General features: G+C 39.1%; 2 protein-coding genes across 4 annotated transcripts; one reads left to right on the top strand and one right to left on the bottom strand.

Moving 5' to 3' along the window:
- Window positions 1–156: 156 nt before the first annotated feature.
- hacd2 (3-hydroxyacyl-CoA dehydratase 2) lies at window positions 157–4,757 on the bottom strand. The gene is made up of 7 exons (XM_077579339.1): window positions 4,475–4,757; window positions 3,479–3,596; window positions 3,376–3,394; window positions 2,489–2,577; window positions 1,607–1,728; window positions 1,310–1,488; window positions 157–531 (listed from the first exon to the last, which is right to left on the bottom strand). Exons 1-7 carry the CDS (start codon window positions 4,597–4,599, stop codon window positions 449–451), a joined length of 735 nt encoding a protein of 244 aa, XP_077435465.1. The 5' UTR covers window positions 4,600–4,757; the 3' UTR covers window positions 157–448.
- Window positions 4,758–5,391: 634 nt separating this feature from the next.
- stam2 (signal transducing adaptor molecule (SH3 domain and ITAM motif) 2) lies at window positions 5,392–15,780 on the top strand. Of its 3 annotated transcripts, none has more exons than XM_077579323.1 (14): window positions 5,392–5,575; window positions 6,187–6,271; window positions 6,393–6,468; window positions 6,917–7,012; window positions 7,121–7,258; window positions 9,164–9,230; window positions 10,238–10,421; window positions 10,571–10,665; window positions 10,750–10,844; window positions 11,707–11,794; window positions 11,871–11,925; window positions 11,994–12,138; window positions 13,117–13,265; window positions 13,849–15,780. In XM_077579323.1, the coding sequence occupies exons 1-14, from the start codon at window positions 5,536–5,538 to the stop codon at window positions 14,036–14,038; spliced, it is 1,503 nt and encodes a 500-aa protein (XP_077435449.1). In that variant the 5' UTR covers window positions 5,392–5,535; the 3' UTR covers window positions 14,039–15,780. The 3 variants fall into 3 exon arrangements, with proteins under 3 accessions (XP_077435449.1, XP_077435450.1, XP_077435448.1); XM_077579324.1 differs by having other exon boundaries at window positions 7,118–7,258; window positions 13,852–15,780; XM_077579322.1 differs by having other exon boundaries at window positions 5,393–5,575; window positions 7,118–7,258.
- Window positions 15,781–16,525: the final 745 nt, after the last annotated feature.

Below are 16,525 nucleotides of genomic sequence, written 5' to 3'. Positions count from 1 at the left end.
ACACATTCTCAGCAATTTAGGTGCAGAAAAACGACAGCAGTTTAACATTTTAAACACAAAAATCAACAAATGTCATCACTAAAACACAATGTCCAAAAAGTAAATATAGCATAGAATCGATGTCATGCACAAGCATAATATAGTCTAGAAACAATGTCAGCCGAGATTCAAATCGCTTTATTGTCATGAAAGCAAGAAACAAACATTAATTGCGGGCACAGGAGGATTAGGAGGGTGGGCTTTATTTAAAAAGAAAACAGTGGGGTTCTTCAGTGCATCCTTGAGTGTGCCAAACGAGACCAACGGCGTTGCTCGGGCAGTTTGTTCATAAATAAAATTGAGGAAAATAATAAAGACAGCAGTAGTAGCAATTTCGGAAATATGAATGAAAGGAGCTTGCAAGGTCCGTTTTTTTTTTGTTTAGATGGAAAGGGTCCAATTCCTTCTCTCACTCCGCTTTGCTGTAAGCGTCGGCGTGGCCCAGAACCTTCTTCCTCTGCCGGATCATGTGGAAGTAGAGCTGAGGGAACACTGCCCGAGGGGAGAAACAAACAGGGAACATCAGAACACTTCATTGTCACGTGTTGTTATGGAGACAAAATGGAGGTCAGCTGTATAACGGAGGTAAATCCACACACACACAAAAAAAAAATCGCAAAAAGCCATGTTCACAATGATACATGAATCTGAGTGTTTTAGTCTGAAGTGGCCATTTGTGAGTCATTTTGGCTATTTCCAGGTGAAAAAGCTTAGTGCTTCCCAGAACTTTTCAAAAATTCAGCCCCTGAAAAATCAGTTTCACTTAACAAAAAATAAATTTAGTAAGCATGTCTATCATGACTAGACCCATAAAAAGTCCCCAAAAGCCTTGCCTGAAAAGACGCAGGAAGTCAGCCCTTTAGGTTTGAAAGATCCCTTAATTATTATTTTTTTTTACCAAATTCAGTCCCTGAAGCCGGTTATATTTGGAAACATAAAATTTGGTAGGCAACGTCTATCATAAGTAGATCAAAAAAAATCTCAAGAACTTAAGTTAAAAAAATACACAGGAAGTCTGCCATAGGAGCCATTTTAAGGGGGTCTTTCAATTTCTTTTAACAAAACCCACCCTCAAACCCAATTTGCCTTGGCAACCTGAACATAAAATCAGGGCCATTTTCAGCTTTTCTAAAAGGTCCTTCAATGGCAAACGTGTCCTAGAACTTTAGAACTCGTCTGATTTGCTACCAAAATTTCAACCCAGTAGACTAGCTAGATGGCTACGGGATTTGGGTCTTAGCGCGGAGGTTGAGTGCTGTCGTGGACTTACGCGGAATGTAAGAGACCATGACGAGGATGAGGAAGGCGTGGTAGTCGAAGGAGAAGTTGTACTTGTTGGGCAGCGTGACCGAGTACAGGCCCGTCTTCTGCACGTGGGGCAGCGCCGCGTAGATTGTTAGAAGCTCGCCGCTCACGCCCATCGGGTACAGCACGAGGAAAAAGGTGTACCTGTCGCAAAATGTCAATATTTGAATACAAAAACACAATAGTAGACCTCCAACAGCTCTAAAAAAAAATTCATACATAAATGGTAGTGGAATATTGTTCAGATGTCCGTGTGTCTTACCGGGCCCACTTGATGAGGTAAGGCAGATGGTTGAGCAGGCTGAAGGTGTAGAAAGAGTAGCGGATGATCTCGGTGACGGTCCAAGCGCTAACAAAAAGCAGCACGCTGTCCTCACTCTGCACCTGCGCACCAAACAAACGCATCCACCCAAGGAGGTGAGAGGACATTTTGTCCCATGGTTGACGTCCTCAACGCAGAAGAACCATGCGGGTTTTGCTCACAAATCGGATCACACTTTGGATGTTAGGTTACAAAATAGCAAGTATGAAGAGTCGACATTTCTACAAGGGATGGACATAGAACGAACATATGTTGGGGCTTCACCCCATTTGTTTTTGTTTTTTTTTTAAATCAGCATAAGATTAAAGTTTTAGGACAGACTTTTAGGGAGAATTATCTTGATGAAAAAAAATACTGGGGAAAACAAAATTATTATTATTATTATACATAATTAAAATGTTCTCTTGTAAGGAAAAATGATGTTGATTGACTAAATTACATGAAAAAAAATGATCTGGTTAGGAGTTTAAAAAAAATCTTGGGAAATTTAACCGTCCAAAATGATTGGAAATAATCTCTGCACACGTTTTTCTGAAAAATTCATGCAAAAAATTGTTTTTGTTCTTCTAATTAATGATTGATAAAAAAAAATCCAATGTCCATCCCTGCCTCGACACATTGTCACAACAAAACAACCTCAATCCATCGAACAATCAATCCCCACAGCAAATCAACAGCATCCGCATCTTGTTCTACAAGACGACTTACGTGCTCGCAAGTCTTGACGCCTCCTACAGCGCATCAAAAGTATTCATCAAGTGGCAGCTTTTACATCGCGCTGTTATTCTTCACACGTGTGCGTGCATGTGTGCGTGCTCTCACCTCTCGGACGCTGTGTGTGACGGCCCAGGTGAGAAAGACACGGGACATGACCTGGAAGCCAGTCAGGACCACCGAGGACGGCACAATCCCTGGAATAAATCAATCAAATCAACAGATTGATACAGTTACTATGCCTTTTATTTTGAGCCATTCATGTTGCTTAAAATCAGAGCCGTATATCGAGAGAGTTTGGCCAACTCTGGTTTCAGCGGGGTAACAAGATGGCGTCCGTATGTCATGTGACCAGCCGCCTGCCTGCCTGATTGGTCAATTGCTGGTCACATGACATATGGACGCCATCTTGTTACCCTGCTGAAAACAGAGTTGGCCAAACTCTCTCGATATACGGCTCTGCTTAAAATGCGGATTCCACCTTTTAGTGGCCAAAACAAGAATACATTTTTTTCGTAAGTCAAAAACATTCAATACATTTATGTGCCCCCACTAATCTAAAAATTATATTCTGATAAATAATGCCTTGGTGGAATAAGAATTAGGCAGATTAATCTACCCATTTTATCCACCAAAAGGCGCAGCCATTTTAACATTCTACCCGCCCTCTGTTGTTGGCTGGAATTGGCGTCAAAGTGCCCTCGAGCTCGCATTGCGAATGTCACGTGACCAAAGCCAGATAGCAGATCTTGATACGAGCAAGATAGTTAGTTTTCCATGTACATTTTTGCAGAAAATCACAATATTTAGCCAAAAGAGTGCAATATTTGTGTACAAAAATGCAGTACCTGATCACAAAAATGCTTTATTTTACCATCGAAAACAACATAGGCACAAAAATTACCAGGTAAGCAGTCCACAATAATTTGCAACCAAAAGAAGGTTACATTAGGCTATGAAAATATTAATAAGATGAAGATGGAGGTGCAACTCACCAACAGCGCAGTGTACGATCTGTGAAGGTAAAGAAAAAGACCAAATCAGGGTAAATTATTCTTCTTTAAAAAATAAAATAAAATGTTACATGAATATGCAGACCTCCAAGACAGCGCCGGTCTGAAAGAACTTGAGGGGTTTCTCGATGGAGTAGTAGAGGCCGTGGTAGCTACCTCTGGCCAGGTACGCTCGCACCAGACCCACGGCGATCACCAGCCACCTGCAACACACAATCAGTACCAAAAAAAAGCACTGGCTGACTACTTTTCTTTTTATTTGTTTATTTTCTAACCACAAGTGTTAACCACAGTGTTAATTCTCTGAACAGATTTGTTGGGGACAAATTCTCAGGAAGTGAAAATGTTCTTGCAAATTTCTCGTCAGGATGAAAAGTCTTTGGACTAAAAAAAAATAAATGCAGGAAAACTTCTCTGCAGGGAAAATTTTAGGATTGAGAATTCTCCAAACAAATTTGGGGGGAGATGTTGGGAATGATACGTAAAGGTGGGACAAATTCTCCGGAAAGGGGAAAAAAGACAACAAAAATCCAGACAGAAAAGAAAGTGCGTGTGTCTGGTTGATGTGTGTAGCAAAGCAAAACGAGCATTCCAATGCTCAGAATGTGGCCCAACTAGTTGGCACAGCGAGAATTTAGCAATAATTTACACATTTAATTTAACAGTTAAGTTACTCACAAGTACTACTCATTCAATATTTTTTTGTAATCTGACTAAACTAGCTAGAATTTAAAATGTGAGTTTAATAATAACTTCAACATAATAAACAAATAACTTTTTTTCCACAAATCGACAAAGTAAAGTAGCTAAAAAGGTGAATAAAGGAATGTATATTAAAAATATACAATACGTATGATTCGTTTGCGCATGCGCACTCATGTCTTGCTAAGGTTAATCCGCGTTAAAGTACTGCGAGGCAAATTCAAAGTTCATTGAAAACCACAATAGTTTACATTATCACCTCTCCCTACAGTAACGGTAAAAACTCACATTGAAACAATTCAAATTGTTATTGTTAATAACTGCGGCCATTGTCAACCTGTCCATGCTCCACATTAGCATCAGTAACATGCTAGCTTACCCCGCTGTCATAACAACATTGTAGATGACCAAATAAGCGGTGGCCAAGGCGCCGGGTCCCTTCTTTTTAGCCGGGGCTCCGTTGCCGTGGGCCGCCTTGTTGGCCCCCGAAGCAGCTGCCGACATGACTGCTAGCAAGCGAGACCGTGAGACGATCTTTGGCCCTGGAAAGTGGCCGCTGTCACGGCGGAAAAACTACAGGAGGCGAGACACAAAGTGACGTCACGCATTGTCTTCTCGCTGTGCTCCGAACTGTCGAATTTCTGTTAACAATTTTTTTTATTATTATTAGTATTCAATAAGAAGAGGGTCGTTAACTTAAAGGATTCGTAGTTGCAATACGATTAGATGTTTTTCGTCAGGGATATTTAAAAAAAAACAAAAAACAGGAGGAACAAGCTGAAAGTGACATCACATAACGTGCGCGTTACGCATTCGTCACTTCCGCATTCATCTAATTTTTAAATATCTAAATTAGGGTGCATTTAAATATGTATATAATTCTAGTATAATTAATAATTTTTTTTAAAGAATAGTAAATAATAGTCATTGTAGTGAAAATCATTGATGAAAAGAGCTATCGGATGTCAAAGAAGTAAAGGAGGCTATATTTAAAAATAAAGAAATTTGGCTCAATAAAATAATAAATAAAATATTAAGTTTAAAAACGATCTGATGAGTAATCATTTATATGGAAAATTCCAAGTACTTAAATTGGAATGAAGTGTAAAATATGTGAGATACGCTAGGGAAGTAAATTAATTAATGGCTGAATGAAATAGTTATTTTGTTTAATCAAGAGAAAAGTTTGCAAACCAAAGCAGTAATCATTGCGGATCATTGGGTGGCAGTAATGCACTATTTCACTTTGCCCGTTAAAACAAAAAGGAGGAAGAGGAAAGAAAAACTGATCAGGCATCGCCGTAGACGACCAAGTTTCCGGAAGTCCTACGAGTGCGACTTTATAGGACGAGGAAACGTTATTTATTTAGCTGTTTTTCCGTCCAACTTGCCTGACAACCACACTTTCCCAGCCTGGAAACTTTGTTGTAACTGTCTATTATGCCTTTTTTTTCTCAAAACCCATTTGACCAAGATGTGGGTAAGTGAATCGCTGCCTTTGTTTTGATGCAGAGGTCCACTTGTTGCTAACATTAGCTTAGCTCGACTTTCTTCGTTGTTGACTGGTGTAATGTGTAATGAATAACCGTTGACAGCTAAAATTGTTGCTTCAAAGTTTTTTATCGTTGTGCAAACAGGGCGACTAAACGATAAAACTCTCACTTAATGGTCGCTTTAAAGAAGTAAAGTGCATACAAAGGAATATAAACACTCTCCTTGTGACCTGACTTTATGTGTGTCATTATCACCTGATTGGACGGCCTATGGGTCATCTAAAATGGATGGGCATTCAAACATTCGAACCAAATATTGAGTTTATTATGGGTGACATGAAATGGTTACGTGCCAGTAACACATTGGTGTTGACATATTTAATATAAAGGATGATCCAAAAATAGGTGTACATTTGAACATTATATTTTATAACCGTTACACTTATTGATATAAAAAAATACATTTATTAAACACAGTTTTATGTTGTAAGCACTGCAACATTCCCCAAGCTTTTTCCAAACAATGCGACACACTTAAATAAGTTACTTACTTTTGGCCTACCCTGTATATTGAAATCTTGGATGTTTTTATTTGCAGAGAAGGCAACCAATGAAAGCAACACGGCAGAAGACTGGCAGGTCATTATGGACATCTGTGATAGGATTGGAACTACAACCAATGGGTACATTCATAGTGGCAACAAAAAAAAAAAAAAGAAACACTAGCATAGCATCTCCAGAATAGCTTTGTTTATTTTCGAGGTCTTTCTAGTTGTGATTTTTGTGCTGTTTTCTTGAATTCAGTCCTAAGGATGGCCTGAAGTCCATCATGAAGCGAGTCAACCACAAAGTGCCTCATGTGGCCTTGCAGGCCCTCAATGTGAGTTTGTGTGCTGTATCACCATTTTTATTACCATAAAGGACAGGCTACGACATCATGTCAGTCCTTTGCGCAACAAAACTTTATTATGTGTATAATCGAATCATCTTGTCAGTGGCAAAGCGATCAGCGACACCACCCTATGGCCAGTAAAGACACAAACCATAACCTATCAGCAATTTAAATGTAAACATTATGTGTAGTATTTGTAAAATAGAATTGCTACTTTTTACCTTTAAAAACAGAACAAGGTCCCCCACCCTGTGACCATAAAAGACCCAATAACGTCATTACCCCCCCCCCCCCCCCAAATCACCTATACTTTTGAAAGAGAACAGCACCATCAACCTGTGAGAATCAAATGTATAACATGAAAGGCAAGGCCTCAATGTGCTGACTAGAGGCACGCTGTAACCATCAGACACAATACGATCTTTTTGTCTTTCAGTTGCTCGGCGCCTGCGTGTCCAACTGCGGCAAAATCTTCCACTTGGAGGTCTGCTCGCGGGAGTTTACGGGTGACGTGCGCAGCATCCTGAACAAAGTAGGTGCACGTATCGAGAATATACAGTACATATTATTGAAGGGGTCTTAAATACACCTTGCGCCAAAAGAATGGATGATGAAGGTGCGCGCGTGTTGATGTCAGCAGGCAAACTCGAAGGTGTGCGACAAGCTGAAGGCGCTGATAGTGGAATGGGCGGAAGATTTCCAGAGGGACCCTCAACTCAGCCTGCTTGGCGCCACCATCAAATTGCTGAAAGAGGAAGGCGTCAGCTTCCCATCGCAAGTGAGTCTCGTGCGGTTTGCTACCCTTTACTGTGTGTGTAACGCCAGGATGTAGCATCGATCAGCACCCCAGTTTCTCGTGTGTAACTGAGTCAGATTTACTGATTTCAGTATACTTTGATGTTTTTTTTTAAACAGTGAATCACTGTTTATTAAAGGCAGGGGTCAGCAACCTTGTTGTCAAGAGGAATATTAGGTCAAATAAATAAGCAAAAATCTGCCGGTAGCCGTAAAACATTTGATTATTGTGATGAACAAAACAGTATATTAGCGTTAGCCTAATGTAGTGAGTGAGGGCCCAAGAGCTAGTTAGAGCTGCACCATAACACAAAAATATGCAGCCTCCATTACTGTACTGTGAGATTCATTTTCTGCTACCTTTCATCTTCCGTGTTTGGATTGTAATTTTTTAATGGATTTTTTTTTGCTTCTCTTCTTCCTTTTTTGGACATTTATGGATATTATTTTTTTTTTTACATTTTCTTCTGCCTTTGTGCTATCAATTTTCTGACATTTTGCGGGCATTTTATGGTAATTTTTGTAATTTCTTCTTTTGTTTTGGGGCATTTCATGGTTACTTTTTGGACCTTTTCTTTCCTGCCGTTTCTTAAATAACTTCTGACTTTTTGGGCAATTTTGTGGACATTTTATGGCAATTTTCAAGATTTCTTTTGTTTTTCTTTTTACTTTTTGAATGTTTTCTTTTCTGACTTTTTTGGCAAATTCATGGCCATTTTATGGTAATTGTCTGCTTTTCCGCTTCCTTTTTGGACATTTTATGGTCACCTTTTGGACAGTTTTAGGTCATTTTTAAACTTTTTCATCTACCTTTTGTCTCTCTTTGTCTGAAAACTTTAAAAAATGTATATAATATTTTAATTGTTCATTCTTATCTAAATCATTCATTCATTTAAATAATATTTAAATGATCAAGGGGAATATAAACAAGATTCCTTCAAAAGTAGCATTTAACTAACCATGTTTACCACAGGGATGTGATTTTTCCGCTAATTTGCGGAATTCCGCTTTTTTTTATCCCCCCCCCAAAAAAAATTTCAGATTTTTTTTTTTTTTTTTTTTTAAAGTAGTTCATTGTGTATGCACATGACTCCGACAGATAACATCTTCTGCTATAACAAAGACATTTGTGGTATGCTCTAATATGAGTTACTTTTCATTTGGTCATGATACAATTATTTGTTCATGAAATTTGAACTCTTCAACATTATTTATGTGTTAACTTAGTAATCACATTAGTTAGATATGATGATATTCTCAGTGATAGTTTTTAAAAGCAAAGGCAGTCCAATGTTTTTGAATGTGACTGATTTTGAGTTGATTAAAACTGCCATTTTATATGGGATAGTTCAATATACATTGAAAATTTATGCTGTTGTTTTGTCTATTTCTTTGTCATGTGAGTGCATTGAAAGTACTTAAAAACACGGAAAACCCATGAGCTCCGGGGGGCTTCGCCCCCCTTGTCCCCCCACCAGGGCACTGCCCTGGACCTAGCTGGGTGCCAGCGGCCCCCGGACCCCCGGCTAAATTTTCAGATAATTTCACTTTGGTCAAATCACATCCCTGTTACCAGGCTCTAACTTGTAACTTCATGAGACAGCTCTGCCCCTCAAACAAGCCAATTTCAGCATGACAAGAAATATGCTGTAAAAATCTTAACTCTTTCTCGCTGGCATATTTTCACGAAAGCGTAACACTGTTCTGATACCCGGGGACTCCTTTGAAAATTGTGAAAAAGCAGATCTGGTCTCTCAGAGGAGAGTTTGACATTTTCACAGAGATGAGCCTGTTTGACGGCTGGGGCGGGTCCTTTATGAAGAGGAAGCATAAGCAGCTAACCTCACTCCTCTTTTCGTTGACCTTCTGTCCTGCGCGTACGCCACAGGGGTCCAGCGGCTCACCTGCCGCGACCAAAGCCACGAATAACGACAATGACGACGACCTGACCAAAGGTAGATTCAAGCACACAAACATGCATCCAGAAAGTATTCACAGTGCTTCATTCCCATTTGACACATTGTTATGAAACAGCCTTATTTCAAATTGGATTGACGTCATCACTTGACATATCGCAGTCTCACTGGATCACTTTTTTTTAAAATCAAACATCTCTTAGTTCATCCCATGGCGTTTTTGCTATATTGTAAGATTTTGCAGTCATTTTTAAACATGGACTAATGTTACGGTTTTGTTTGACAGAATGTTCTGTTCTATTGCTATAAAAACAAGTCAAATAAAGTTAGCTAATTTTACGCATTCACTGCCATTGACGGCTATAGACGTCAAAAATTCATTTGAACTATTTCTATTTGTTTAACATTGTTTTCCACTTTTGTTAACAAGAGTGTGAAAACCTGGATTTTTTTTGATTGTACATTTACAACAGATATAAAATTTGTGATTAATCGTGAGTTAACTAGTGAAGTCATGCGATTAATTACAATTTTAAAAAAATCAATCGCCTGACGCCCCTAATTTTTAATAATCTTTTCTTTTTAAATCGCATCAGGCGATTAAAATGTTCATTTGTAATTAATCATACGACTTCAATAATTAACTCACGATTAATCACAAATTTTATATCTGTTCTAAATGTATAATAATAAAAAAAAACATTTTTTTAGGTTTTAATACTCTTATTTACAAAAGTGTAAAATTTATAGAAATAATTCAAATGAAATTTTGACGTCAATGGCAGTGAATGAGTTAATATGGCGTACCACTGCTAGTTAGAACCAAATATCCCTCCAACAGGTAATCAAGCACTTGTACTGGAATAACAAGTGATTACTGTACACATGATTTCTTTATTTAGATAAGAAAAAAATAAATAATTCCTATTTTTAATAAATGTGCTCAAATCTTCCAAAAATTCTAATGTTGCCATGATATGGTGTTGTAGGATTGTTTTAAAATGCATTTTGCTGCGAATAATCTTTTGTTTCCTCCAACATGGCAGCCATCGAGCTGTCCTTGCAGGAGCAGAAGCAGACCCCCGCGATGTCCGGCGACCCCGCCAGCCACGCCAACAACGATCCCGTGCAGGATGTGCGCAAGGTCCGCGCGCTGTACGACTTTGAGGCGGCCGAGGATAACGAACTCACCTTCAAAGCCGGAGAAATCATCCTGGTCTTGGACGACAGGTTGGCATGACAATCATAGCAACATCTGGATGACTTTCAAGTCCAAATGGGAGCGTTGTAACATTTCTGCGCTACAAGTTGATCGCTACAGTCGTGATCAATTCAGAAATCCATTTCTGAGTGATATTTCTGTTTCCTCTCCCTGGTAGTGATCCAAACTGGTGGAAAGGCGAGAACCACCTTGGCGTGGGTCTGTTTCCATCCAATTTTGTCACCGCCAACCTGAACAGTGAACCAGAAACAGGTTAATAGCGCCCCCTGTGGGAGCCCATGCAATGTTGCATGTTTGTTATTTTAATGTCAGCGTTTTTTGTTTTATTTCCTTCAGTGTCTGCAGAAAACAAAAAATCTGAAGAGGTGATTGCCACGCCTGAAACTGAGGCTGAGGCTGAGGCCGAGCATCAGGCCATCTTCATTGATGAGGTCCGAGGTCTCATTTGTTGGTGTTTTTCAAGAAATGTATAACTATGGATTTCAAAACATCGCAAAATGGCCAAAAGGATATTTAGTAGATGTATCCGTAAATATGTCATACAGGTGTCGTATAATGTGCAGGCTCATAATAGGTTTCCATCTTTCATTATAGTTACTATTTTATTTTAGACTTCAGATTTATTTTTTTTTTTTCAGTTAGTTTTAACTAGTTTTTAGAGCGTGTGTGTTGGTTTTTATTCATTTTATTAGTTTTAGTAAGTTTTTTTTTTTTATATGTATTAATATGAAGATAATAATAGGGTCACTCAATTTTTTATTATAAAGTAAACTAAACTACAAGTCAAACAAGTCTTGGAACTTCATACTTCTCTCCGTCCGTATAAAAATACAGAAAAAAAATACATTTAAAATAAATAACAATAATAAATAATAAATAGCAAAAGCTCATGCATGGAATTATTTAACTGAAATGAAATACATTTTCACTTTAATTATAGTTTATGTTTATAAACATAAAATTTCATTTCAGTTATTTTTGTAAAAGCACTCATTTTTGTTTTATTTTTAAAATGTTTTTTCAATTGTGTTTTTAGTGATGTTAGTTTTGGTTAATGATAATAACCTTGATCATGTGTCAGACTGACTGCAATGAAACTCCTTCTCGTACCAGTTAAAACAGCAACAGAAATAAACAGAACAACCACAAATATGCTACAGAGTCAACAAAAACAGTCCACGGAATATTTAGTCACGCTCATGAGATGTGTACTTTTTCCCTCTGCCACCCGGCGCTTTCGGAACCGGCGACTTGCCGTAAGTAATCCGCTGAATGCGTTTGTCTTCATCGCAGGGGAAGATGCACAGATCTTTGGCGATGCTGCAGAACGCCGACCCGAAAGATCTGAATCCGGACCCCTCTGAGCTGATCCAGCTGGAGGGTATGAAACCTCACACTCATGTCAACACATTTACAATTCTTGATTCTACTCCTCACAACTCTGTGTGATTAAACAGACGCTTGCGAGCAGATGAACCCCATTATTGACGAGAAGCTGGATGAGCTCGACCGGTAAGTGGAATTGGCGTCTTTTGGACCAGCCGGGAAAATAATCTCCCCCTTCTCATGTGTGGCTACAGAAAGCACTCGGAGCTGTCGGACCTCAACGTGAAGGTTCTGGAAGCTCTGGAATTGTACAACAAGCTCATGAACGAGTTGCCGCTGTACCAGAACTACTCTAAGGTGTCCCAGTTTGGAGCCGCGGCCCCCGCAACCAGCATGCAGGTCAGAACGGCGCACACGCATGGAGTGGAAAAGACCCTCATAAATTACCCGACTTGGGCTAGAAATGATGAAAAAAGTCCACATGAGCGTGTGTGTGTAACTCAGACGTGTCGTGCATTCACTATCATGGAATTGTTCCTTGCAATTTCTTAATAGTAAGTGGCGTGAGAATCGAAATAATCCCTCAGCACGCCCGACTGAGCCTCATCTCTCGTCTCGTCAAGCGTGACGAGTCGATGGAACGCTGGCGAACAAAGTCATGCAAAGGAATGTTCGCGCTTGATTGACAGGCCAAACGTTATCCAGCAGAATTATTTATTTGATGGCATCTTGACTCTGTTGATGCGGTTTTATTTTCATGCATGTTTTATTTAAGTAAGGCCTTTTTTTCTTCCCCTCCCTGGAGAGGCTGCCTGCCGTTTTGCCATCTCTGCCTCTTTTTATCCACGGTGATCGATGTTTGCGTTCCTCCCGGGAGATTTCGGAATGTCCTCTTCATGGGGCAGCGCGCACGTGGCGCCCTCAGTCCTACTCCTCCAACTGTAACACCCGAGTGAGCAAAATCGTTTGAAAATTAAGTCGCAGCTTTCAAATATGATGATAAAACTGTTTAAAAAATGCTATCAGGAAAATGTTTTATTTTTATGAGATATAATAATATATTAATAAAATTTTAAATTCAACTTTATTCTACATGATATTCACCTTGTTTCCCAAAAATATTAATTTATGTTATATATTAAACTTATTGTTATAATTTCAATTTTTAACTTGAAAAATTAAGACTTCAATTTAAAAAAAAAAAACTGCTTTATTCTTGTAATAATAGTTCACATTTTTCCTCAAAAACTATTAATTCATTTCTCGTCCAGTAGCAAATTTGTTCCTTAAAAAAATGCTTTAAAGTTTTTATCTAGAAAAAGTACAATTTTATTCTTATCTTTTTTAAAGAAAATTCTAACTCATTGTTGTATTCAGGGCTACCAAACAACTGCCCCTGCTACCGCCACTGCTTATCTGCCCCCGTCGATGCCCCCACCTCAGGCCTACAGTTTGCCCAACGACCAGCCGGGGGCGCTGCATTCACTTCCCAACAACCACCAAGCTGCAGTGCCAACCTACATGAGGTGAGAAAGAAATCAACATATTTTACACCGCCAGACAGTAAGCAGATATTTAGAATCAGCCAGTTTTTTTTTTTTTTTAAGTAAAGGTACATTGTTTATCAAGTAAAATGTACTCATTTGTATGAGATAAAAAAAAAGTAATATTATAATATTACAAATGTCAGGAATTATTATAAATATTATAAATTAAATATTATAAGTGCAAGAAAATATGCAAATAGTCATTTTTGTATTTTCAAGGAGAGTCGTCTTAGTACTAAAATACAAAAAAGATGGGTGCATTTTGTATTAGTTTCCAAAAATTAAAAAAAAAAAACGTTTTTTTTTTTAAATGTTATAAAAAAGTTTTTAAAAAATGTATATATATTTATATATTTTTTAACTAAAAATACAAATCATACTAATGAGAATAAAGCAGGATTTTATTTGTATATATTTTTTTAAATCTCATTTTTATTTTTTTGTACAAAAGAAAAAGAGCATTTTATACAAATAGAAAAAATAACAACGTTGTCATGCCAACCTGTGCACTCAAGATTAAAGTCCTCCAAAATGTCAAAGATGTAATCTGTTGCATTGACAGCAGCAGCATCAACTCCCATCAGCACTACATGAGCCAGGCAGCCGGCGGCAGCGGTTACCAGATGCCCGTCGACATGTCGGCCTATCATAACAACGGCGTGCCGCCTGTGTCCTACCCCGCTCCCGCTGCCGCCCCACAGCACCACCAACCGCAGGTGCAAGGGGCGTACTACCAGCAGCCCCTCCTCTAAACACAACAGTAGGTTGTACCGGGGTGTGTGTGTGTGTGTGTGTGTGTGTCCTGGTCCACCTGATGGCAACTTCCTGGTTTAAACGGTCCCCATGGTGAACACGGACACGCCCATTTTCCCACTTTGTGTCTTTTAATACCAAACTCGTTTTGTTCAGTTTTTTATCGTCATCTTAAACGAGTGGTTGAAGTCGACCTGCGCATTCTCACAGTACTTTCTGTCTGTTTCCCGCGTGTGCGCCGTGAAACCCTTTTCTCGCTGTTGAAAAAAATGTGTGTTGCTGTTCCAAAAGAAAGACGACCTGTGAATGTTCCACCTTCCGACCTAATTTGGTATCAGAAGCCCCTTTCACACTGCCAGTCATGCTTTTTGTAAGGCTGTTCTGTTTGAAAGGTAGCAACAAGGGCAATTGGTGCTGGGAGGTGAAGTAAATCAATTTATTTTCCACATTTCAATGAAAATTGGTATCAGAAGCCCCTTTCATGCTGCCAAGGCTCGCCCATATCTCAATACTGGGCTACAGTTTGTGTGTAAGGTACACTGAGGGAATGGCAGGGGTTTTGATTTGCAAAACGCCAGGCATCTGATGTGCCTTTCACGCTGTCCATTAAAGCTGCCCCTGTGTTGCTGCCAACTGTGTGTAAGGTACAGAAGCAGGAATATAGAGTTGAATTTGATCTGCAAAATGTCCATCTTCCCATGTTGTTCCTTTAACATGACTTGTTAAAGTTGTTGTTTTTTCCGCTCGGTGTCACCACTCTTGTGTGAAAGGTACCAACCCGCAACAGTGGAGTTGAAGTCAGCCTGCAAATTTGGAGCTTCTGATGTCATCCATTTTCTGCTGCATCAACTGCTGTGTTCTTTAGCCACCACTTTTTGGGTGTGTATACTGTGAATCCCCTTTCACACTGCCCAGCAAGCAGCGTATGGCTTTTATTCGTGTAAGTTAGCAACACCGAATTGGGGAGTTGGCTTAGCTTTTTCACAGCTTTTCCACTCCATGTCGTTGACATAAATCAGCGGGGTTAAAAAAATTACCATGAATGTTAAAGGTTCTGACAAAAGTAGTTAGAAGAATCCCCTTTCATGCTGTCCATGATAGCTGGCGTTCCCCTATCAGAACCCCAAACCCCACTTAGTGGTCCCAGTCTGTGTGTAAGGAAGAACAGGGGCTTTGAAGTGCGTGTAAGGTTGAAGTTAACTTGTAAATTTTCAAGTATCAGAAGCCCCTTTAACACCGCTGCCCGGTATGTAAAGTACTGACACGGAACGTTGGGCAGTGTTAAGTCAACCTGCAAACTTACCAACTTTCGACGCAAGTGTCAGAAGCCCCTTTCACGCCGCTATGCTGCGACTTGCGACTTGAAATGAAGCCGCCGGGTTTGCAGGAAATCAGACAAGCCTTAAACACCTGACAATCCGCCCTCGAAAGCAATCCCCAATGAAAATCAGCCACCATCCTTTTTGTACCCCCGTGCTGTACAGCAACATATTCTTCTTCTTTTGTGTATTTTCTATGTACAGTCGCACCTTAGCTTTGTACACATGTATTTACCACTGGATGCCTTGTCCACCTGCGGATCAACACATGCGTGACACAGGTGTGCTGCTACTGCTTGTCAACTATAAGAAAGAATAATAATAATAAATGTGTATATATTCCAGAAAAGTGCTCTTTTACCCTTTTATAACTTTTAAGATGTTCTTCCAGATAATAAAAAATAATAATAATAATAAACAAACTAGAGTGTGGCTGTTTATATTCATGGGTGCAGGTGCACGTCTAAGATGGCGGCTTGTTAGCTGGTCATCATTTATTCACCCGTGGTGACCTTTTTATAGAGCTGCTGCTGCTGCTCTTCCCTTCATGACGTCACGTGGCCACGGGGATCCTTCGGTTCGATCGGTTCCCACCGGTGTCGCAGCTGCTGCCTTTTGTGGTGTTGCCTTCAAGTGCCCTGCGTAAATTCTACGACTGAAGGTTGAACTCTAAACTGAGTATTAGAACTCATTTGGAGATGTTTTAGGTGTGACTCAATCATGGTTGTAGATGACGATGATTAAAAGATTTACTGGGTAGAATTGAGAAGCTACAAAAAATTATAATTAAAAAAAAAAACCATTTTTGTAAGATTTTTTTCATCGATTGATTAATAAATGATTGTTTTAAATTATCGAATTGTTTAATTTGAAAGGATTAGCATACTTTTGCAAAACAAAACCTGCATATTGAAAAAAAATCGTATTAGGTGGTCAGTGAATGCGCCATTAAGAAATTTTTGTTTATTAAAATGTGTATTAGGTCAACATTATAGTTTTGGTGGTGGGCGAACTTTGACTGAACTGTAATTTTATTTTAATGTTAAACTCAGAAGCACTGAAATTTACCGCGTTAAGCAAACACGTCATGGCTGCAAAAACGTTTTATGTATATGAATTATGATTAATAGAATTGTGATTGATGCTTTGCAAAGGAAGCACGTGATG

This window comes from Vanacampus margaritifer, chromosome 11, assembly GCF_051991255.1.
Source record: "Vanacampus margaritifer isolate UIUO_Vmar chromosome 11, RoL_Vmar_1.0, whole genome shotgun sequence".
NCBI lineage: Eukaryota > Metazoa > Chordata > Actinopteri > Syngnathiformes > Syngnathidae > Vanacampus > Vanacampus margaritifer.
This window is presented reverse-complemented; position numbering and strand designations above follow the sequence as displayed.